Source organism: Anolis sagrei, chromosome 3, assembly GCF_037176765.1.
Source record: "Anolis sagrei isolate rAnoSag1 chromosome 3, rAnoSag1.mat, whole genome shotgun sequence".
Classification (NCBI taxonomy): Eukaryota; Metazoa; Chordata; class Lepidosauria; order Squamata; family Dactyloidae; genus Anolis; species Anolis sagrei.
Genome location: NC_090023.1, coordinates 102,223,882 through 102,247,972, shown reverse-complemented (window position 1 = coordinate 102,247,972; position 24,091 = coordinate 102,223,882). Strand labels below are relative to the sequence as shown.

The following is a 24,091-nucleotide window of genomic DNA, read 5'->3' as shown; positions in this document are numbered from 1 at the left end:
CGAACTTGGTCAGGGTGGTCCACACCTTGGTTACATCCAGACTGGAGTACTGCAATGTGCTCTACGTGGGCCTGACCTTGAAGACTGCCCGGAAGTTTCAACTGGTACAACAGACAGCAGCTAGGCTCCTTATTGGAGCAAATTATAGGGAGCATACAACACCCCTATTAAAACAGCTTCATTGGCTGTCGATAAGTTGCCAAGCCAAATTCAAGGTGCAGGTCATGACCTATAAAGCCCTAAACGGTTCGGGCCCTGCCCATCTCCGCAACTGCATCTCCTTTATGAACCGGCATGAACTCAAAGATCTTCGGGGGAGACCCTCCTTTTGCTCCCACCACCGTCACAAGTGATGTTGGTGGGGACAAGACAGGGGGCCTTCTTGGTGGTGGCACCCCATCTCTGGAACGGCCTTCCAGGGGAAATAAGACAGGCCCCATCCCTCCACTCCTTTCGTAAGAGCTTGAAACTTGGTGGTTTCAACAACTCTATGAGAATGACCAGTTCTAGTCCAGCCCAAACGTTGAATATGGCCTTGCATTCTTACCTATTACTCCGGTAATCTCTCTAACTGGCCCTGGAAATGAGCAGCCACAGACTCGTACCTGCTATTGCGCTTAGCCTGTCATAGCACTGTTCTTAATTCACAGCCCCCTCATATTTTGAGTTTGCACTAGCCTTTGCCCGACTTTTAATTGCTCTGAATAGGCAGGGTTATTTTTAATATACATGTGTTATTGCGATAATTTTATGCTTATGTTGTTTTGTTAATTTTATGTTATGACGTTTACTTTGTATGTTCGGTGTTGTACTTGGAAACTGTCCTGAGATTCCCTCGGGGAGATAGAGCGGTATATAAATAAAGTATTATTATTATTATTATTATTATTATTATTACTATTATTATGCACTGAAACCAGTCCTAAAAATTTCCCAGACAAGGCCATGCTACCCCCTCTCTTTAAACCATTCATCTTTAAGTATATTTATTTATTTATTATTTACAGTATTTATATACCGCCTTTCTCACCCCTGGGGGGACTCAAAGCGGTATATCAATAATTCTTCTATAAAGCTAGTTATGGTGTATCTGAATATTTCCCTATTGTAAGTAACTACTACTAAAAGGATTTTATTGTGTGGAGGAAGTACAAGAGAGAAGATAACTTCTCTTTAGTGACTCAGCAGCAAAACAGACATGTTGGTTGCAGCTGTCATCCAGTTTGCTGCCAGCAAATTCACACTGTAGTTACCATTTAAGAGAAGTTTACATGGCATGGCTATTTTTATACACAGTTTTCCTGAGCAGCTGACTTTCAGAAGGACTGAAGTTCACTTTAGTCCAATTGCTTGTTTGGCAATTGTCCCTGAGATGGATGGACAGTTCTTCCATGAACAAAAGCCTCTGTGGACTGGTGAAGCGTCTGCCCTGCGATTACCACTGTGAAGACAACTGGCACTTATATGAACTCTGTTATATAGCCTGTCAAATGTCTGAATTTCAACGCATGCTTCAAAGTCACAGGAAGAAGTAACACAAGAGTGAAAAAAGCATTATTTATTTTCAAGTACAACTCAAAGTTGTATTGGTAAGAAAAGCACAAGGAATTGGCTATGCATATTTCAGTTCAACTTAAAAATGCATTCAGGTTTACAAATTTACAAACAGCACATAAAATGTTGAATTTGAACAGAATGCTCTTATATTCAGCAATTTTTGCTCCTAAGGTTTTTACATTCATTGAGTCTTTAACAAAGACAGCCTTACTTTTTAAAAAATACTCTGCATTTTTTTTTGCACAAGGTGCTCCTTAAAATTATGGTTCAGAGCATAATACTGGGTGAGGGTTTAAAAATCAAGCACAGTAGCCTAAAATCACTGCATTTTGGATGTTGCAAGGTGATTAAAAAACCTGAAGGGAGATGTTAACACACCAAGGCTTTGGCTGCTGATTAACAATCCAAACCATTTCCAAGCTGATCAGCGATTTTATACTACCATAAGTGCAGGACTTTAATAGGAGCAAGAGATGGATATATGACTAGATTTTCATGGTGCTGTGGGGAAAGGAGCAAGGGGCTGATGGCAGCAAACAGCTTGCAAATTATGTTCCAGACATGTTACAGAATTTACCATGATCAGATCTGGGCAACTGTCCTTTTATTTGCTTAATTTCAGTTTTCAGGTGGGTAATGCACATTAGGCCAAGGATCTGAGCTTCTTCTCCCAATCGCAGGGCTCCAAATTAGCCATGGGTTATATGTTTGTCCCAAGTCTTCAGGGCTGCTAACTGCCGGGGCGGCAGCAGCAGAAGGCGGAGGTGCATTTTCATTTCCAAGGTCAATTCCCGGCAAGGTGTTTGTGGGAGTGTTGAAAGGAAGAGTGCTGTTCAAATTGCTTGACCAAATGGAGCTGCTGAACGGAGTGGTGGTAGTAGACCAAAAGCTGCTTGGGTTGCCAAGGATAGACTGCATTACACAAAACAAAAATGGAAAGCAGAAATTGTCACATCCAAGGAAAAAGGAGTAGCCAGATGCTAGTTACACAAAGTACATTAAAAGGTTTCTTAAAACCTTTTTCACTCAGAACTCCTTTCCATCTGAGAAATTTGTACAGAACCCTAAGCATATAGGTATAAAAATAGTTTTAAAAATCCCCTACAAATATTTAGAGATAATAAATCAGCATTTGCAAGGTGCTTCCTAAACAGGCGGATTTCTTTTTGTGGAGTACAGGTGAAACATCTTCTGCAGAGGCCACTAGAAACACTGCACGTTGTTGCCAATGTATTTGTGTAAACGTGTAGAAACCTTTTACTGTTATCAAAATTTTCATGACCCCAATACTGAGTGAAGGGAACCCCATTTGGTGTCAAAACCTGTAGTTTAAGAAGCAATCCATTAAACAACTGGTGTGAAATTATAGTGTAGGACTCATTGTTGTATTATGATTATTTGCTGACGTGCAAGCGATGTTAAACAATTCAATAGGTTATAAAATGACCACACTAATCATCTCAGTTGTAAGCTATTCACAGTACTGCACAACACAAAAGAATCTGCTTCTTCCAAATGTTAGGTTCATCTTGTACTGATGCTATTAAAATAAGAGATTGGCAGTCTGCCAGAGGAAACTCACAAGCTGTACCAGGTTTCCTTATGCTGACCTGTAACGTCAAAAAACATGTTACGTAACAAAAACTTAAGAATATTCCATGGAAAAGGCTGCAATCAGCATGAGGTACACCAAGCAATGCAACTGCTGTACGTACTATGTGTTAGTGGAAGTGGCCACTGACCTATACTGGGTAGCACTGTACTTGCCTTCAATGACCAACTGACAATTTGGGGTGTTCAACACATGCCAGTTCTTGAACCAGAATGATATTTAGAAGCAATCAGCAACTCTGATATGGAAAAAGAGAATCTGAACTTACTGGAGTTGTGTGAGTTGGGGATCCTGAGCTTGAGGGCCAGGGGGGCATAAGATCCGTAGCTGAAGAGTCCCAGATGGACGAAGGAACATTGGTAAATTCACTCCAGTTTTGCTGAGATTCCTGCCCATATGCAGATGGTGACAATCCGAGTTTACTGAAAACTTCTGATTGAGTGAAAGGAAGATAAAAACACGTTTGTATTATGTTCTGTCTGGATAGATTTACATATGTTTTTCAGTAGATTAAATTAACACATTTATACTCATATATGTAAAAGGCGACAGAAGAATTCAAATATGGAACAGATTTAACTGGGTATCAATTAAAGATATTGGACATAATGAACATGGACAGACTAACTTCTTTTCTGAAAACACACCAAGGCAAACCCAAATGCCCTACCAACTGGACTTTATGAAATAATTTTTGATAGCAAAAGAAAAAGATGCAAATACCAGATGATGGAGAACAACTACAATCAATAATTAAGAGTCTTATAACCTTGACAGAAAGGATTCAGAAGTCTACCAACAAGAATCTTTTTTATATGAACTATTTCTTGATCTGAAAGCTTACAATAATACTTCCTTGCTGAGGTGTGTTTTGTTTTTGTCTTGTGGGAGCAGATTTAAACTCTGCTCCAGAAATGACACTGAACGTTGACAGGTGCTATAGAAATGTGCAGATCTTTTTTTGATATGTGAACTAGTCATGTTTTATCTCAACCAGGAGAACGTGTTGATTTTTTCCCAAATGACAAATTGTTTTCTATTTACTATGTTCCTGCTACTTTATCATTCCCCTAATTATAGTATCGTTAAAGGCAGACTGTGACAACTTTGCTTGCCATTTTTTCCATGCTGAGTGTCCAACTGGGCTGAGCAGCGACTTGCCCTTGATTCTTATATGGGAGTGGAGAAAAGGAACAGAATCCACTCTTCACTGCTTTGAATTTTGAAGGGTACAAATGCTCAAAGCAACTTCAGGTTGAGTATTCCTAATTGAATTGCTTGGTCCAGAAGTGTTTTGGATTTATTTATTTTCTTCAGATTTTGGAATATTTGCAGTACCTAATGAGAAGTCTTAGAGACGAGACCCAAGTCTAAACATGAAATGCATTTATGTGTCTTACACACTTTACTTAGCCTGAAGATAATTATGTACCATATTTTAAATAATTTTGAGCACGAAGTGATGGACTAGCAACTAGCAAGGTATGTCTAGGAATTTTTAATAACTTTAAAAATATTCATTGTTGGGAGGAAGCTACACGAGTGACAGGAGAATGCGCAAGTGGTAATGGGGAAGGATTGGATTTTCCCTGATGTTTAGGAATATAGACACTATTCATTCTTACAGCTATGTCTCTGGTTCTATCTGCTGTACACTTACACTAACATTTTATACCGTAGGCAAGCTTTATGTTCCTAAAATGGATGTTACTGCAATCTTTGGCACAAATGTCTTGCTAGCTCTAAATCACCTCTGCCAAAGCATGGTAGGAACATGTGTCCTTTTGCTTCTGGGCAGAAAGCCTGACAGATTTGGCAGCTTTCTCCCTAGGCATCTACGTTTTTTGTCAGTTCCTAATCAAGAGAGAAAGGTTTATTTAACCATGAAGAAAAAAGCTCTTGTCAATTTCATTATATAGCTAAACATCAATTTCCTCTCATATTTCATGGTTTAAACAACTCTTGAAACAAAAAACACCTCCTTACTGTTAAAGAAAAATGGGCCTGTTTGTAAGCGAGAGCGAGAACACATTCTTTCATTTGTCTCTCCAATGACTTTATTTCTTTCCTCTCAGCTGGATAGGAATTCACTGTGCTGTGTAACCTTCTATTTTTCAAGCCATTAAACCAACACACACATTCCATACATTTGTCTCCAAGCTGTAAAAACCTACTATGACAGATCACTTACCTCCAGTCAGATTAAAGGAGTTTCCAAATGCTGAAAATGAGTTGAGGGGTGTGAAATCTGGGCTGCTAGGATTGCTTATAGGACTCCACAAACCAGAACTAAGTATATAGCAAGAGAAAAGAAGGTTTCATTAGGAACATAATGAAGAACATAAGAACACGACCAAATAGTTCATGGACCATAATTATGGCATTCAGAACCACAATTAATAACCCTAAGATACTATTAATTTTGCATGAAGTAGTAAGGGTAAAATCTGGCACCAATAATTTATCGGTATGTGCTGATGGAATGTGTACCTAACAAACTGTGGCCAGACTTAAAAAATTGTCGCTAAGATTTGTTTTCTCTTCTTGTAGAGCCAAGAGCTGCAACAATGGCTAGATCCACACTGCAAAATAATGCAGTGTAGACCCATGCAATGCCACTCAATGAAGTTCAAACTGCATTAGTTGGTAGTTTAGTCCAGCTTATGAATCCCATTTTCCAGTGTGCTATAGAAGGGGAAAAAATATTTTTATTCTATTCTTCTAAAATCAAATACAAACAACAAATTACTAAATAGATTGTCTCCAAATTTAGAGACTTCAAGAAAGACTACTGTTACTTACCAATATGAAAATTTGTAAAATGTATAAATAACAAGGCTTTATAAGCCCAGTCTTCCAAACAAGGTGTGAGAGGGAAACCTGTTACTCCCCATGCCCTTGACTCCTTGGCATTTTGTTTTAGAGGGAATGATTTCAGATACCTGTCAGAGCCATCACTGTCAACAGCTGTGTTTGGAGCATTCATGCAGCCAGAAACCTCGCCTTTAACTGGTGAAGGCTTTACCAGGCCACTGCCTCCTGCAATGAGAGGCTGAAATTAGTAAATCTAATCAACACTGCAATTCCACATTAAGAACTTCCCCAGATCTGTATGTTACCTGGGCTCTTGTCATAACCAGCAGCTACAGCGGCAAAAGTAGGATTTCCATTCCTGCCAGGGAGAGAGGCTGCCTTGGCCACCTTATGTTTGGCACTTGCCAACAATTTGCTTTTTGGTTCACTACAAATGTAACAGAGAGAGAGGTGATGTTCCTTCAGAGCTCAACTGTACTGGAGTATATCATCGGAATTTTGTATCTGGACATTTCAAGGCACTGATCAAATACCTTTGGCCTTGGACTGTCTGACAAATGACTATCGAGATTCCAGAAGGTAATTCTCTTTATCTCACTTTCCCAAACCATTTTAAATGTAAATCTAGTACTGAAGTATGGTCAGAGGGATGATTTGAATCACTGCCTGTCAAAGGAATGTAGAGGGAATGTGTGGGCTTCTTCTGCTTTGTATTTTTTGAACAGGAAAGCTTTTTTTAATAAAACAAACAGGAAAGCTTCCATGCTTTCAATTCACCAGTATTGGCTTGAGACATGTACTTAACTAGAATGGCTTCTCCTGAAGTCATGGAAGAAAGTTTGCTCCTCTTAAATGGAAATAAACCTTACTTTAATTAGTTAATTAATTAACTGACATATTTAACTTAAACTATAAACTCCTCTTTATTCAGTCCGATTCCCAACTGTCTACAATGACCACGGGCAGCAGTTTTCACACTAAATGCAACCAAAAGAATTAGAGCAAGTCACTCTTATAACAAATGTTAACATGAGGAACAGCATGTGTGCATGTGCCTTCAAATCGCCTGTGAACTTATGATGACCCCAAAATTTCAAACAGGTTTCTTTGGCAAAAAATACTCAGAGGTATTCCACTTACTTCCTCTGAAATGTAGCCCACGGTACCCAAAACTCTTAGGCAAACAATGATGTTTTAACCAGATGTCAAAATAATTTAAGGTCAGTATCACTTGTGCACTTTGAGAAAGGCATTTGAAAGTTGTGGCACCAGCCCACAGGGTGCTCAAAAATGTTTCAAGTGTTCTAGATCACCAGAAGAATGCTGAAAAGGGTTCAGACATGAAACGATAACCATTGTAGTTCTGAAAGAATCCAACTGTAGTAAGCTGCAATATCCAACTGTATATGTCAGTTCTTATTCAGACAGCAAACTTCTGCACAGCAAACTCTCACAAAAGCATGTGAAAGAAAGCCTTCTGCAGAACCCAAAGCCCTCTTTGAGGTGGTATATGGCTGAATCTAGTGTGTTACCCTGAGCTATACAGGACTGCTATCTCAACATATCCACATGTGTGTGATTAAATACAAATTTCTTTTTAAAGCTAAAGTTAAACTCTAACAGCATAATAAAAACAGCATTTTATATTGGCACTATCTCCAGACCTTTAGCTTGGTTATGCAGCCACCATCTGAACTTACTTGCAGTTGTTCACAATACTGCTGTAAGTACTTCGTGGCACAAAGGTCAATGCTGGAGGGGGTGGAGATGAAGAGGCAGGAGTTGGTGAGGTCTGTCGTTGCTTCAAAAAAGCATCTGCATTGATGGTTTGCAGAGATAGCTTATAGAGGTTGTCAGTAGCTAGGAATTAGAACAGGATATTCATCAGATTAACTTACTTATAAAAGTTTTATTCTATTGTCAACTTCTTCCATAAGTAGATAACAGAATTATGTAATATAAAACATTTTAGGTCTGATTTTTTTAAAGTACAGTAGGCCTCGCTTATTTGACGTAAACTGGTTGGTAGAATGTTGGCTAAACGAAAATGTCAAATAATATGGAATCTCCTACTCTTCCTCATCCAATGCGATGCTAGACACCTAGAATACTAACAACAGGGACTCAAAGAGTTAAAGCAAAGCAAGTCTTGGGGCTATAGAAGCCCAGCAGGAAGTGTCCAGATGCAGAAGAGGAGTGTGAAAATCACAGGGGTAAGGAGGGAGGACACTTCTGCTTCTGGTCTTGCCTCTTTTCCCCCTTTCTTCTCCCCCCTCCTCCTTGTCTTGCCTTTTTCACTTATTGGGAATAGAGAGAGAGAGAGTTGGGGAGTTCTCCTTTAAGTGAAGGGGAAATGCTGGACAAAAAGGGAGGCATCGGATAAGAGCGTTGGATAAGACAGAATGTTGGATAAGTAAGACTCCACTGAACAAGCTACTTACTGTGCACCATCTAAAGTAGGGTTGAACAACTGTGGGGGGCTGGGGGGCACCTTATCCCCCTAGAGAACTTGGGGGTACACCCCCCCCACTTGCATTGCAAAACCCTAAAATTTACTTTCTAGTTTTAGTGATGCTAATGTCCCCGTACACTTCTCTCCATAGCCCCCCCTCCTCACACACACACTTTGCCTGTTCCTGACTTAAAGAGACACCCAATGAAAGGCAAAGTAGATGAGAAACTTCTGCATGTCCAACATCTCAAACAACCGCATTATCAAACCTCCTGGCAGGACTGGTTTGTGAGATCACTCAAGTTTTGCTTGTTTTAGAGAAGGAGGTTGCTTTCTGGCAACTTAGAGGTTACCTTACTGGAGAGTTTGTAGCCTCTCCACCATGAAGAGGTGCCACGGGGAATTGCCCTTCCCTGAATTGGGTCCTTTCAATCTGCTCAACTATAGGAACATCAATATAATTGTATTACAGTGGTCTTTAGAATGTTGGTTCAGATATTACTTCCCTTTCTGTCAATCTGTCAGACTAATTAAGGAGAGACTAGAAATGGGCTTGGGTCTTAGGATTCCCTGTCAAGGTAAAAAGAGATCCCATGAACAACTAGATTGGCCACTCACCTCTGCCCATAAGAAGGAAATGAACTCAGACTTTCTCATGGGCAGCCGCCTAAGAAGAGTTCATGGGATGAAGGGAGGAGAGAAACCATTTAATCAAGCCTTTAATTGTGCCCTTGTTTGAGGAATCCTGAAACAATCCCGCTTAAAAGCAAAAGTTCTGTATTAAATTTGATTTCATTTCATTTTGTCAGAGAGCCTGGCTTTTTATTTGGCCCCTATAACCAACATCAAATTGGTACATTGAATACTTACAGCTGCCTGCTTTGTGAATTGGCACTGAGTCCCACTCTGGTGGTGGAGAGTCTTTTTCTCCTTCTGAGCTGCTGGTATTGCCTAATTCCTGACCACAGTTACTGGAAAAAAACTTTGCTAATGATGGTGGTCTGCTGTCCATAGGTTTTGAGTGCATACCTATCATAAGAAAGGGAAGGATGAAAGGCCAGCCTTCAGTTAGTGACACAGGGGCTCTTCCACTTTATAGAGTTATGATCATTGAGGCAAAACTATGAAAAATAAAAATAAAGCTCAGCAATCCGTATCAGATCTGGCAAGGCATACCTTTTTTCTGGGGGTTTCTTGGCTTGAATCCATTTGTGAATGTATGCTGGGAAGACAGCTTGGAGGAAAAGCTTTTATGTGGCTTAATTTCTAGTGACGAAGAACATGACATCTCAAAGGAGCTAAAATAAAAGCAATGAGTGCAGAAGATATGGTGTTAGGGTAAACAAACAACTTTCTTTCTTTTATGAGGCATCATAAGAAGTAACTAAAATAATCTTAATATATACAGTAAAATGTAAAATACAGTAATTATAATAAACACAATAACGAAAAAATGGATGAACAAAAGGCGTTCATGTAGCATCTAAAAACTAGCAATATTGATGATAGTCAAATTACTTGAAGTATTTTAATTTGTAATAAAAATATTAATGAACAATCCAGATTTATTCCATAATTATATTATAGCCTACAATATGACAAGATGCAAGTCTGTTGTGAATGTGCCAACAATTTGCTAATCATGAGGCATTCGAACAATCAAACAGTAGACAGTCTCCTTGAATCTATTTATCTGATATGCTGCCTATAAAAGAAAGCCATAGCTGTGCAAAATTCTCCGCAATTACAAACTTTCCTTGTGCTCATTACCCATAATTTTTATTTTGTCCATGAATCTCCGTTTCCTTTCCCAAAATCTCAACAATAATAATTTATTTATTTATAAGATTTTTATCTTGTTCTTCTACAAGACTGAAATCTAATAAAACAGAAGAGGTTACTACTGTAGCCTCATTCTGTGGGATAACGCAAAGTACTCGCTACACAACACTTCATTTCCTCCAGACAAGTAAGGAAAGCAATGTAGATTGGATGGTTTTACCATTGTCATTGCTTTTCACTTACCTAGATTTCACATCTGTTGGGATTTCTTTTTTGATTACTGGTAGTTTTTTGCTTTTCTGCTTTGCATGGATTTCACTTTCCTGTTTTTCTGATATTGGATGTTTTCCCTTTTGTTTTTCTGTTTCCTGGAAAATCCCAAGAAAAATGTTAGTTGCACATTTTAAAAAGTTTTTAAAAAAATAAAATAAAAACAAACACCTTTAACAACAGGCATTAAATACAAGCTGTATCTCCACCCACACTTCTATTACAAAAATATTTATCCATAAGTATGAGGGCTGTTTTACATGATTCCAATACTACAATTCATTATGATGAGCTGCAGCCGTTCTAATGTATACCATGAGGCAACCTGAGATCTAGTCTTAGAGAAAAGCAGAAAATAAAAATAAGTCAAGTGTCTTCTTTACAATCCTACCTAACCAGTGATATATTACTGGGGCGTCTTTTTCTGTATCTCATGGGGATCAGGAGTGGTGGAAATGTGAGACAAGATCTTCCAACATAATTATTGAAATTGCATGCTTTGCTTTTTATCTATTGATTCACCCTGTAATAATACATATCCTGTCTAATGTATTTTGAAATTCCAATGCATTATTTTTTCCTGCTGTTGTTGTGCGAATGTTGACTTATTGTTGTCACTGAGTTTTGAAATGAGCTCTGCAAAATGCTCTGGGGACAATTTGCAAGCCTGAAAAAGTTGCACCAAATATTTTGGCAGACTTCAGGTATGGAATTATTAGATGGACATTATTCACTGACTGTACTATACTGAATGTTCGTTACAGGACTTTCTTAAAACTGTGGTGTAAAACAACAACCAACTATGAGTGGAAGCTCATTACTGAATAACAGATACAGTACTAGAACATTATATAAAAAAGAGTTAGCAATGTTGGAAATTGTTTTCAAGATCTAATGAAAATACAAGATGGGCTAAATCCTGCTTCTAATTTATTCTCTCCAATCCTGCAGCAATTCTATACCTCTTTCAGAAGTGTTTCTGTGTCTGGATTGGAAGTTTCTGTGGTAGTTGAAGAACTGTCATCATCTGCTAGAGAATCCTTTAGTTCATCCTCATGCTGCTTTCCCTTTCCTCTTCTCTCTTTTTCTTCTCTTTTCTTCTGAGGCTTAGCTTTCCGCTGAAACGGTTTTCCTTTCCCTGTGGTGATAAAGGCAACTTCAATTTAGCAACAGCTACAATCTGTGACAGCTTTAGTAAGCAGCACTCATTGACCACTGGGATTTTCCTCAGACAAATTCTACTTAGAAGATAATCTACTATGCTGAAATAGATAGGAACTGTACTTCAATGAAAAGCACAGTAAAATTTCTGATTCATTGTGCCTCAAGTCAACCACACTTTTTTTAGACAAGATGTAATTCGTTTTAGTGCCACTTTCATGTCAAATATAAGAAGTCTATAAAATTTCATACATCTTATTTTTTGCTTTATAGAAAATGCCCACTGGACATCCGTTTTTTCAAAGTTTTTTGTCTATACTATGCTGACAAACAATGGAGAGTTATTTAACAACTGCATTGCTTATAATTGATAGTACTAAGAAATACAACATCTAAAATAGTCTTAAGTAGAGCAATTGGAAACATGGTTTTTCAGACATTGAACTCCAAATTGTCTCAGCTCAAATGGTCAAAGGAAGGCAGGGTCCAGCAAGGTCTGGAGTGTCACCTATTCATGACCTGTGCTGTAGAATGTATGGTATTTTTAAAAATATTTTAATGTAAGCAGATTAATTGCCATCCATTCTCTAATGTAATTCTCATAACGAATCAGATGAGATAACCTCTTTAAAACCCAAGGCTGTACACTTCTTTGTTGTTTGATTTGTACGAACACTATTTCTTCATATTAATTATGCATAACACTACATAAAATGGACATTAAAAGAACACACCATAGTAGTCACACATATGCATAAATAATGGCACGAAAGCACTCCAAGAATTTTCTTGAAGAATCTTCTCAACCCTAAGAAACAACAAGAGTTTTTTGTGCAAAGAGACAATGGTGAGGATAATCTGCTCTGCATGGACAGTTCCTTTGTACCGTCCCAGAGAACATGGTATTATGCTTAAAGTTTTTTTTTACTGAAACCTGAGACACAGAAGCACCAAGCAGCTATGTTTCGTTCCAGACACTTGGGTGCACACAATTCCTATCAGTAAAAGCCAGATCATTATCAGCTATTTTTTCTCCATACAGCTTTCTTTTTTTTCCCACAGGGTGATGTTCCTAGAAGAGAAACAGGTAGTGCAAACACTGAAATGACACCCAACCTATTTCTTCTTATTGGCTGGAGCAATGCCTGGGCACTGTAATGGGCTGGTTGGAGACTATAAGCTTACACCGAATCATAATAAATGATGTTCTTTGACTTCATGTTTCTCATGTCAGGAATTGGGTAAGAAATCTGGTATGAATGGCATTCCACTTAGAATCATAGAGGTGGCAGAGACCATAAAAAACCATCCAGTCCAACCCATGCCCAGCAGGAAGACAATTAAAGCACTCCTGACAGATGGTCATCTAGCCTCTATTTAAAAACCTCCAGAGAAGAAGACTCCACTACCTGCCGAGAGGCAGAGGATTATACTGCTAAACAACTCTAACCATCAAGAAGTTCTTCCTAATGTTTAGGTGGAATCTTTTCCTGCAGTGTGAATCCATTGCTCTGTGCAGAAGAAAATAAGTTAGCTCAATCCTCAAAATGATATCCTCTCAATCATTATAATCATGTTCCCTCTCAGCCTTCTCTTTTCTAAGCTAAACATACCTAGCTCTCTAAACTGCTCCTCATAGGGCTTGGCTTTTTTGACCTTTTTCTTGAGGAAGCAGATGTATATCTTAGAAATACTCCTGGATTTGTTTCTACTGCTAGTGGCCCTGCTGAATCCTATTGGCTAACAAAGCACCTGTGTCCACTTTCAACTGGTCAGTTATTGTTTTTCTGCACTAGAGAAGACTAATATAAATTAGTTTGCACACTAGTTATGTTCCAATGTGACTACTGCAATATACTTTATATTTGGCATCCCCTGAAGACAATTCAGAAACTGTAACCAATATACGAGCAGCAGCAACACAGCTGACCAGAAATATGCAGCAGTAACACAGCCGACCAGAACATTCGACAGATAGCATCAGTCTTAAATGAATTTCACTGGCTGCCAATATTCAAAGTTACAAAATACTTTGAGGATAATTTTAATTTAGCACTTCAAGCAGAGTCACAACAGAGACAAATACACACACTGGGTGGAGGAGGAGGTATTTTGAAAAATGTGCACTTTAAGGAAATGTGTTCTAAATCCAGAAGGATGCATGTAATCATTTAAATCACATTTATAACGCCTAATCCTACAAAAGTAACATTTAAGTCTAAAGCTGCTTTCTTCCATATCCTGTGCTCCTGCCTCCAGATTATAAACTGATGGCCTAAAGGCACTGGATGTAAGAAAGAATGGAAGAGTTGCAGTTGCTTAACTTCGCATTTTTCTTCATGGTCGTAGTCATAAGAACTGCAAGGCAGTTGGAACTGTGCTACTTTTTGTCATCTACCATCCCTCATTGTTCCTCAACATCAAGTCTAGTAACCAGCGATAAGAGCATAATGGAGGTTTCTCACTTAACAGTTACAACTTTATATGTACAGACTTACCTTATTTCTTAAGCTACAGTTAATCAGATGAAATGGAGGTTTTATTACCTTTATTTTTTGCTATTGGAGATGGGGGGTGCTCTACAAACACATCTGGTGAAGGGGATTCGGGGTGATCAGAGTCTTTATCCATGGTTTCTATCAAAGTAGCAAAATCAGAGTCCTCTGAGCTGTGCCTTGTGTTCCCGGCACTTTCTGAGTGTGATGGGGTTGGATGTTGTGATGGTGGGAGAGAATCTTCATTCTGCTGTTCTTGCTGCTGAGGCACTACTGGCGGCTGTGTTAAGTGCTGCTCCAGTAAAACCGGAGCGTGATGCTGGTTTGACTGCAGATTTTGCTTTGCACCCCTGGATTTTCTACTTGCAGTATGATTCTGAGTTGCAGGACTGGAGTCCAGGAAAAGAGAACCTGCTCTGTTGGCTGCCTGTGCAGAACCTGTCTGTGGGGAAGTCCTGCTAGAAACACTTGAACTGTTTTTAAACTTCACATTCTCAATTTCAACTGGATTTCTATTGCTGTGTAGGTTTACTGTTGAGTTGCATTGCTTATGATTTCCTGCATTGGATCGTGCTGAGGAACTTCCCGGCCCATAGATTCCTCTGGAAGAGCTGTGGTTAGAATCTGATCCAAGTGGATTCAAGCTGGAAGCAAAGTAAAGGTCATTAAATCTCTCAAGTGAAATGCTCACTAAACAACTGCTGCTACACTGTGACAAACCTCACTATTAGTTGTTAATGTTTGTCAGTAATAGATTTAAGCAGATTTAATATAATACAACTTCTGTAGACTATTATGGAACAGAGATAATGTTTACATTGGCCTCAAAACCTTAAGAGACAAGATATTAATTTTAAAAGAAAATGTATAAGATCTTGCCACAAAATCACACGTCATTGATATACTGTTTAGACAGGAAAGCTTATCAGTGCCATTTCAAAACACAATAAATAATAATTTACACAGATTCCATCCATGAACACTTAGCAGACCTTCTTTTTGAAAAGACGTCCTTCTATTGTTGTTTGTACTTTGTCTGTTACCTCATTCCTACCATTTTGGTAGTAGTTTGAAACTTATTCTAGTTTTGTGCATTACTCATTTTCAGGAAAACCAGTTATGTGAATTATAACAAAGGGCGACAGTTCTGGACACAAATTGTGATATCTGCAGGCAGGAGCCGAAATTTAAAATGAGGAACCATTAATTGTTCCATGGATTATGTATTCTGAAGTCACTACCAGTAATTTTGAATTTCCTCGACATTTTTGCTTTAGTTGTCTTAGCAGTTTCCTTTCTAAGGTCAACCCTACTGATGAGAAATTAATCTAAAGAACATCCAATTCATAAGTAAAGGCTTACTTTCCATCAGATGTAATTCCTACTATTCTCCTGAGATCAAACGGTCTTCCCATATCAAATGGAGGATTGGATGCCTCAAAGGACAGGCGTCTTCTGAATGGCTCCCAAATTCCTTGAGCTTCTAAATAAGCTGTTCCAATCACCAAAAGGAAGAGCACGCTGAAAAAGATAACCCTCAGTAGGTTTACCATTTTGAAAATTCAGAAACTTTTGGACAAAGAGTAACACTCAACTGTCAACTCTGTAAACCATAGGATCTCACCGTTCTGACAGAAATATAAGCAAGGCTTCAGTAGCATCAATCCACTATGTAATCTGTGCATATGTCAGTATGACCAGTTATGAAATTAAAACTTATGCAACTTATCTCAAAATGAAGGACAGAATATCATAGTTAAAATACTGGAGACTTCCAGAGACCAGAGTATTGGCAATTGACCCAGAAAGCTGAATTCCTAAAACAGGGGACACCAGCTTGAGAAGGTGTATCCCTGCAGTACAAAAATTTAAGAACTGTTTCTCACAAGAGAAAGAAACTCAGTCTCCCACACCCTTGGGGTGGGGTGGGGGGGGGGGAATCTTTAAACTAGTAATGCAGTTGCTTGCTTTGTTTCTAAAATCTGCTAACTTTTGCAGAAACACTGCCAATAGACTTTAGCACAGCTACTGATGGAATTAACTGCAAATGTTCATGTCTGTGAAGCTTTTTTGTTCTTGTTAGTAGAATCCAGAGATCATGTACAACATGAGACAAAACATGTCCAGGTTGCTCTGCTTTTATGATGTACACCAACTTGTGCAATAATGGGATACAAACAAATTTAGGAGCAATGAAGTTCTAATATGCAATTTCAGGTTAATACTGACTAGATTCAACATGCTTGCTTTAATACTGAAGTAGAACAACTTTAAAAAAATAGTATCTAGTACATAACATTTTTAGCACCACAGCAAGAATAGTCACCGCCCATCACTTGTATCAGACTTCCTATTTCTGCTTAACAGATTGTAATAGCATATTTTCTTGACATCTTTGATTTACTGGCTTAGAAACAGCAGTGCAACATGCAGATATAAACAAGATATTAAAATACAAACGCATAATACCTCATTATTCCTGAGACTACTACATACAGTGCTAGCTCCCAGGTGGGCCTGGGCAGGGCCTCTGCACAAGTAGCTAACATATGATAAGGAAGAGATGCATTTAATATGAATACAAATTCAGAGCCTCCTGCTGTGGTTAACTTCAGTTCACGAATAACTCTGGAAGTAGTGAAATCTGGTGTAAACCTGTTAAAAAGTAAAGAACAATTACAGTTGGCCCTTTCTATCCAGAGATTCTTCATCTATGGATTCAACCAATCAAAACGCATTTCTTAAAACTGATAGAGCAAATCTTGATTTTGCTAAGTGCCAAGAACTATGCTGACATATACGAATTCCCTGCCTATAGCCTCTCGCCATTTTACAGATCATCAGGCTCTCTTCATAATCATTGAAATTGTTTAGCATTTTATATAAGGGATGCCATTTTACTATGCCTTTGGAATATAACAAGATTTGAGCACAGATTTCTGTATCCACAAAGGGTCTAGGAATCAAACCCATAGCAGACTCCAAGTGTCCATTGTGTGGTATGTGTAACTATATACTATATACCCGTGGTGGTGCAATGGGTTAAACCCTTGTGCCAACAGAACTGCTGACCCGAAGGTTGGTGGTTCGAATCTGCGACAGGGGGGTGAGCTCCCATCTATCAGTTCCAGCTTCCCATGTGGGGTCAGAAGAGAAGCCTCCCACAGGATGGTAAAACATCCAGGTGACCCCTGGGCAATGTCCCTGCTGACGGCCAATTGTCTCACACCAGAAGTGACTTGCAGTTTCTCAAGTTGCTTCTGACACACACACAAAAAAAACAAACAAACTATATACCCTGATTTATAACTGAAAAGAGTATGCTTAAATGTTCGTATCAAGTTAGAACCACCCTAGATTCAACAGGAAAATGAAGCCAACCAGAATGGTTATCATAAAGCCTAATCATGGTATCAAACAGACAGCAAAGCAGGGGAAGAGAAAGACATTATGTCCAGGAGTATTGTGCTAGTAGTCCTCAGTGCATTAGACACATCACTACAAATCACAAGATTTTATCAACACTAGAAAGAAACACGAATTTCCCAGGTATTCTTTGGATAGAAGAGTATGGAGCAGAGTATTTTCTAATAATTGTTATACAAATATTACTGAGGCAGGAATTCTAACCACCCACTTTCCCCATAAGTTGAAATAGTGGCAGTATTTAGCATAAATACACTTACAATATGACAATGTCTTTAGAGGCATTGGTGCTTAGTGCAAATTCTTGACAGTTAACTACTTTAAATCCATATCCTTCACATAAATATCCGCTTATTTCAAAGGATTTTATATTAATTTGAAGCTGCCCTGTATTCTCCACTCTGAAGGTCCTTTTCAGTGTAAAATTCGGCTCCTTTAATTTAGTTTCTGAAAAAAGGGAAACAAGGTAGTTAAGATTTGATGAACAAAATGTAGCAATTACTTCCCAAACAGTGGTTTTAGTATACAGTTGACTTGGGCTTTATAAAGCCACTAAGGTTACTTTCTCCTCTTTTTGGTTTTAACTTAAAACAAAACAATAGATTGTCTAGTGTCTTTCATATGCACCACTGCATGCATTTTGAAAGCTCGCTTCAGTGAATGTCTCACTGCAGAATACTCACTTTCAGTACAGTCTTTTAGTAATGCTTCAGTGATTTTAAAACGCAAAGAACTTCCTGGCCCAGGTGGTTTGCCTGCGATCCTCATGCTCTCAGTTGTCCCTTGTCCTTTAACCATTAAAGCTTCTATTACAGTCAAATTATTTCTACAAGACAAAGTAATCTTAAATTACTCATCATGAAGAATGCAAATTATCAAGATCTTTTAAAGTTGAATCAAGAGGAATACAAAGCTAGAGACAAAGAGTAATCGTTTACAATTATTCTCTTATTGGCCAATTGCTGCAAGACTTAAAATGGATACAGTTTTGAACTAAATTAGTCAGAATTTGGGTTGAAATAGAGGCAGTCCCTGGGTTACAAAGATCCAATTTACATAGGGCTCCTAGTTACAAACGGGGGTAAGACAACAGGAAATGAGAGAATATCTACTCCTAAAAAGGGAAATTCACTCCAATAAGAATTTTCATGAGAAAAAGGTTTCTCCACTGGAGCTTTATCACCAATTCTAATTTCTATAACAAACTAAACATTTCAATATTCAATTGTCACAGGGACAGAAATAATAATAATAATAATAATAATAATAATAATAATAATAATAATAATAGAATCCTAGGGTAGGAAGAGACCTCTAAAGGCCAACCAGTCCTGTCCCTGTGCCTTACACAGCCTGGAACTCCCTTACTAGGGAGGCTAATGTGGCTACTTCTTTGCTGTTATGGAAGGTGGAGATGAGGACCTTTGTCTTCCAGCAGTCTTTTGGAATTTGATAGGTTTTTTTTTTTAAAACAAGAGCTTGTTGGTGTAGAGTAGTTTTTTCTGCTTTTGAATTATTATTTCAAATTATTTGAATGTTTCTGTTAATTTAATCATAACTTTGTCTATGTTTACACCCTTATGTTACTTTATCTGTAATAACCTTGCACACCCATTTGAATCTCTACTTGTTAAAAATATGGCATATAAATAAAGTGATGAGTGGATCATTCTTATTACTCTTTCCTTAAACCATATTTGGCAGTTCCTACACAAGCATCTCAGAATATGGCAGGCATGTGACCCAGCTATGAATTCCATGAATTGGTACTTCCACATGTGTGCCAAATATTCATCAATATCAGTGTCTGTAATCACAACAGCAGCATGAAACGAACATTCATGATCAAACAAAACAATGTGGCCTGATGTCTGATTAAACATGTGGATATGAAAGTTCAAATAACAGCCGCTCCACACCTGTGCATATACATGAACATATACATATGCTTATGTATAACCTAGCATTTGCATAACTTCAGTTATAACTCCAAAGTTATTACATTTATCCTAAAAGTTACAAATCAGTATTTCTAGACAACTGCCATTTCTATAGTCAGACACTCCCACCCCATTTTATTTAAAATACATACCATACCTGATCATTATTAGTGATGATACTGTTTTATTATGAACTGGAGTAAATGTTACTCTGACAGATTTTCTCTCTCCAGGCTTTAAAATTACATTTAAAACTGACTGCCGAGACAGCCCCTCTGTAAATCCTGTAGAGCTCTGCAATGCCTGTCCCTTGAGAGAAACAAATAAAATTTAATAATTAGGAAGGTTGTATAATCCTGTATCTACATGGTAGAATTATAAAATGCTGCATGTTCACTTTTGTTTAAAAAATTGGGTTTGGGGGAAACATTACCATGAGGGATAGACAATCTGTGGTCCTTAAATTGCTACTGGGCGCCAATTACTGCAGGTGCCATCCAGCACATCCAAGCTCAAGGAAGATGGCATTTGGAACTTAGCAACAGTCCTTTCCCCAAAGGCACTTACATGTTTACTATAAAGACCCATTAAAGGCAGTGACATATTTACCATAAAGATGTTTGGCATTGTTTGTGCCTCTTCTTTAAATAGGAATTAGAACCAAATTATCCGGTTGGATTCTGCCCCTTCTGCCTTAAGGGAGAAACACAACCAAAGCACTCATGACAGATGGCCATTCAGACTGTGGTTATTATTATTATTATTATTGATGATGATTAGTATTAGAATCCTAGGGTAGGAAGAGATCTCTAAAGGCCAACCAGTCCTGCCCCTTTTGCCTTAAGGGAGAAACACAACCAAAGCACTCCGGACAGACGGCCATTCAGACTGTGGTCATTAATAATAATAGAATCCTAGGGTAGGAAGAGACCTCCAAAGGCCAAACAGTCCTGTCCCTTTTGCCTTAAGAGAGAAACACAACCAAAACACTCCTGGCAGATGGCCATTAATAACAACAACAACAACAACAACAACTTCTCAAAGCACAGCAGACAAAGAGTCAGTACAAGAAAACTGCACTCCAAATCAGAACTGACAACTGGCACAACAAAGCATTGCATGGGCAGTTCTGTAACAAAATTGAAAGAAAAGTTGACAGAGAGAAGACCTTGTTATGGCTCACGAATGGAACCCTGAAAAAGGAGACAGAAGGCCTGATTCTTGAAGCCCAGGAGCAAGCCATCAGAACAAATGCCATTAAAGCCAGGATTGAAAAATCAGCTGATAACCCAAAATGCAGACTGTGCAAAGAAGCTGATGAAACCATGGACCATATCCTCAGTTGCAAGAAAATCGCACAGACGGGCTACAAACAAAGGCACAACTCTGTGGCCCAGATGATTCACTGGAACTTATGTCACAAGTACCACCTGCCAGCAGTAAATAATTGGTGGGATCATAAACCTGCAAAGATTGTGGAAAACGAACATGCAAAATACTGTGGGACTTTCGAATCAAGGCTGACAAAGGTTTTGGAACACAATACACCAGACATCATGATTGTAGAAAAGAAAAAAGTCTGGATTATTGATGTCACCATACTGGGTGACAGTCGCATTGAGGAAAAACAACAGGAAAAACTCAGCCACTATCAAGACCTCAAAATCGAACTGCAAACGCTCTGGCATAAACCAGTACAGGTGGTCCCAGTGGTCACTGGCGCACTGGGTGCCATGCCAAAAGATCTCAGCCGGCATTTGGAAACAATAAACATCGACAAAATCACGATCTGTCAACTGCAAAAGGCCACCTTTACTTGGATCTACGCACATCATTCGAAAATACTTCAAGCAGTCCTAGAAGCTTGGGAATTGTTCGACTTCTGATTTTGTGATATGAAATCCAGCATATATATCTCGTTTGCTGTGACATACTGTGCTTTTGTGTCATAATAATAATAATAATAATAATAATAATAATAATAAAAGTTCACCTGTATTTGGAGAGCATTGTGAAGTATAGCAATGATGGGTCTGGACCATACTTGGGAGGAATACTCAATACGCCCAAATTTGAACACTGGTAGAGTTTGGGGAAGACCTTGACATCTGGAAGTTGGTTGGATTTATAGTTCATTTTCAAAGAGCAGACTGAACTCAGCTGTGGGGTGGGGGGGGGGAAGGCAGGCAGCGGGCCCTTTGTTCTCTCTCCTCACATGTTGCCTTTTTGTGCCATTTTTGGCGCTGTATGTGTGTACCTCTCCCTCTCTTTCTCTGTATCTTCCACATCTTTTTGAGGGAAGTTTGAAAGAGAGCGGCATGTGCCAGGGCTGAGAGGCAAGAGGTGAGAGACTCCTCCTCTGTAGCCCAGATTGAAAAATCTTTTCTCTCTCTTCTTCTCTGTCTCTTTTCCTCACCCTACTTCCTGACCTTTTGAGGCTCTAGTAGCTCGCCGCCATGCTGGTGCTCGGGTAAGCCCGTCCCTCATGGAGCACAGAGTGCTGGGTGGGAGGGGCGAAAGCAGAATGAGTGGTGAGGAAGAATAGTTGAGGATGGCGTTGTTTACACGCATGCGCTGTGTAGTCTTGTACTTTTTAAGATTTTAAAGTTATTTTCACTGTCTTTTGGGGTTTTTTTTAATTGTTGGTCATATCTTGGGGTATGAGGTATTTCTAAGCCAAATTTGGTGTCAATTGGCCCTTTGTTTTTTTGTTTTTAATGTACACACAACACACAGAAGCTTTTTACATAGAGAGATATAAAATGACCTGTTTCAAGGTTATCCTTTATAAATATATAAATTGTAAGATATAAAGGAGAGGGGGAGAATGAAAGAGAGGAAGAGAGACAGACAGCTGTTGGTATATTCTCACTTCTTTTATGAGATTTGATTTTAAGGCTATTTTAAGAGTATTATTATTAATATTAATATTCAATTTCATAAATAGAAGGGTTCCTCATCTTCATACACCTAATTACAACCTTTAAGCCAGTGTTTCTCAAATTGTGATTCTCCAGGTGTTTTGAACTTCAGCTCCCAGAAATCCCAGCTAGTTTACCAGCTGTTAGGAATGTTCCAAAACACCTAGAAGAGCAGAGTTTGAGAAACTCTGCTTTAAGCATATTCTCTGTTTAGGCTCCTATATTAGGAACTAGCCAATGATGCAGGTTTGGATCAAGAACAAATCTAATTTATGTTTATAGAAACTTATTCATTGAATTGAAGCATATATGGAAAACAGAATGAGCTCAAAGCTGTTCATATAAAAATAGCCAGATACAGGTACTTAATACAGACATTTGGTGTTATATGCAATACAATAAATCCGTAAAGGTGAGTCAAACTTCTCTCCATTTTAATGAGGGAGGGATTGACTGAGATAGTAAGTTTGTCTAAGACTGTCCAGAAAGTTTTGCGGCAAGATAGAAATTGGAGCAATGAATCTAAACTCACATCTTGTATGTGTGTGTGTGTTTAACAATTATAAAACAATAGCTCCACCACCTGTAATGAATAAATTAAAAAATGACCAAAATTAAGCTTAAAAAACAAAGGATTACTTACACAGTTCCTAGAGACTTGAAATTCTAACGTCCTTAAATTAAAGTTTTCTGGCTTACTCAAATTAAATCTAAAATAAAAACGTAGGAGTTAGGCACTGTCCATGATTTTGCATGTTTGAATTATTATACGTGTACACAAATAACAAGTTGTTTTATTTTGTTTTTGGATTTTATATAATTCAAAACAACTATTATGACAACTAACATTATAAGACATAAAATTATAATAATTATGATTACTTATTAATGTATATCCCGCTTTTCTCCCCCATTGGGGATTCAAAGTGGCTAACAACAAGGTATAAAACATACAAGGTATGTTTCTGAACCTGATATAAACTGTACAATGATATCAAAGACAACTTATTTTTGGCGCTGTTTGAGGCACACAAAAAAGGAATGCATGTAACAAACTATGAACCCAGCCCTCTAGTTGCTTCATTCATTATTTACAAATTATTATCTGTTGCTTATATCATCATCATCTACTTACTAGTCATTATCCATTACTTACCTGTCTATTAATTTATCTATGAAGATTGAAGGATTAGAATACAGTGCTATGGGAAGGAACTGAACAAAAACAGGAACATCTGCTGGATTTTCAAGAAGAATTTCTTCTTCCTAATAAAATAAATTTAGATTCCTATTTATTGTCCCAAAATAAAAACAACAAAAATAAATTTTAGTAGTAAGGTTCTCTTTCTATTAGTACTGCATTAACATTGTCAGGACTCACAGATGAACTATTTGTGTTGGTAAGTGAGAAATCCAAATGCCTCATTGAGCCTAGTAAAGAAGGCCAAGCCAGTTCTGCTGTGATTTTGGATGTCACAGCCTTCTGAAGATCTGTGTCCACTTCAAATACAGCACTTAATCTAGACAAGAAATAAAATTAATAATTACAATAGCATTAAAAAGGGTGAGGAGTTAAACAAAAATGTAACGTGTGATGGAATTTGCATGCATGAAAAACTACAGCTGGTCACTTTCAACATTCTACATCAAAAATATATCCA

The 24,091-nt window shown here is 38.2% G+C and overlaps 1 protein-coding gene across 1 annotated transcript in view; it reads right to left on the bottom strand.

The window, feature by feature from the left end:
* Nucleotides 1-1,543: 1,543 nt before the first annotated feature.
* The window catches only part of TMEM131 (transmembrane protein 131), a 79,519-nt gene continuing 56,971 nt past the window's right edge, over nt 1,544-24,091 (bottom strand). Inside the window, exons 23-41 of the mRNA XM_060767103.2 lie at nt 23,812-23,950; nt 23,587-23,696; nt 23,074-23,140; nt 19,667-19,818; nt 18,253-18,395; nt 17,830-18,016; nt 16,613-16,798; nt 15,506-15,664; nt 14,195-14,787; nt 11,450-11,625; nt 10,461-10,585; nt 9,612-9,733; nt 9,306-9,464; nt 7,684-7,843; nt 6,289-6,410; nt 6,112-6,208; nt 5,361-5,458; nt 3,438-3,601; nt 1,544-2,469 (exon numbers count right to left, since the gene is read on the bottom strand). Coding sequence (XP_060623086.2) covers nt 2,176-2,469; nt 3,438-3,601; nt 5,361-5,458; nt 6,112-6,208; nt 6,289-6,410; nt 7,684-7,843; nt 9,306-9,464; nt 9,612-9,733; nt 10,461-10,585; nt 11,450-11,625; nt 14,195-14,787; nt 15,506-15,664; nt 16,613-16,798; nt 17,830-18,016; nt 18,253-18,395; nt 19,667-19,818; nt 23,074-23,140; nt 23,587-23,696; nt 23,812-23,950 — 3,253 coding nt within the window. The 3' untranslated portion in view covers nt 1,544-2,175. The remainder of the gene's footprint in view (nt 2,470-3,437; nt 3,602-5,360; nt 5,459-6,111; nt 6,209-6,288; nt 6,411-7,683; nt 7,844-9,305; nt 9,465-9,611; nt 9,734-10,460; nt 10,586-11,449; nt 11,626-14,194; nt 14,788-15,505; nt 15,665-16,612; nt 16,799-17,829; nt 18,017-18,252; nt 18,396-19,666; nt 19,819-23,073; nt 23,141-23,586; nt 23,697-23,811; nt 23,951-24,091) is intronic.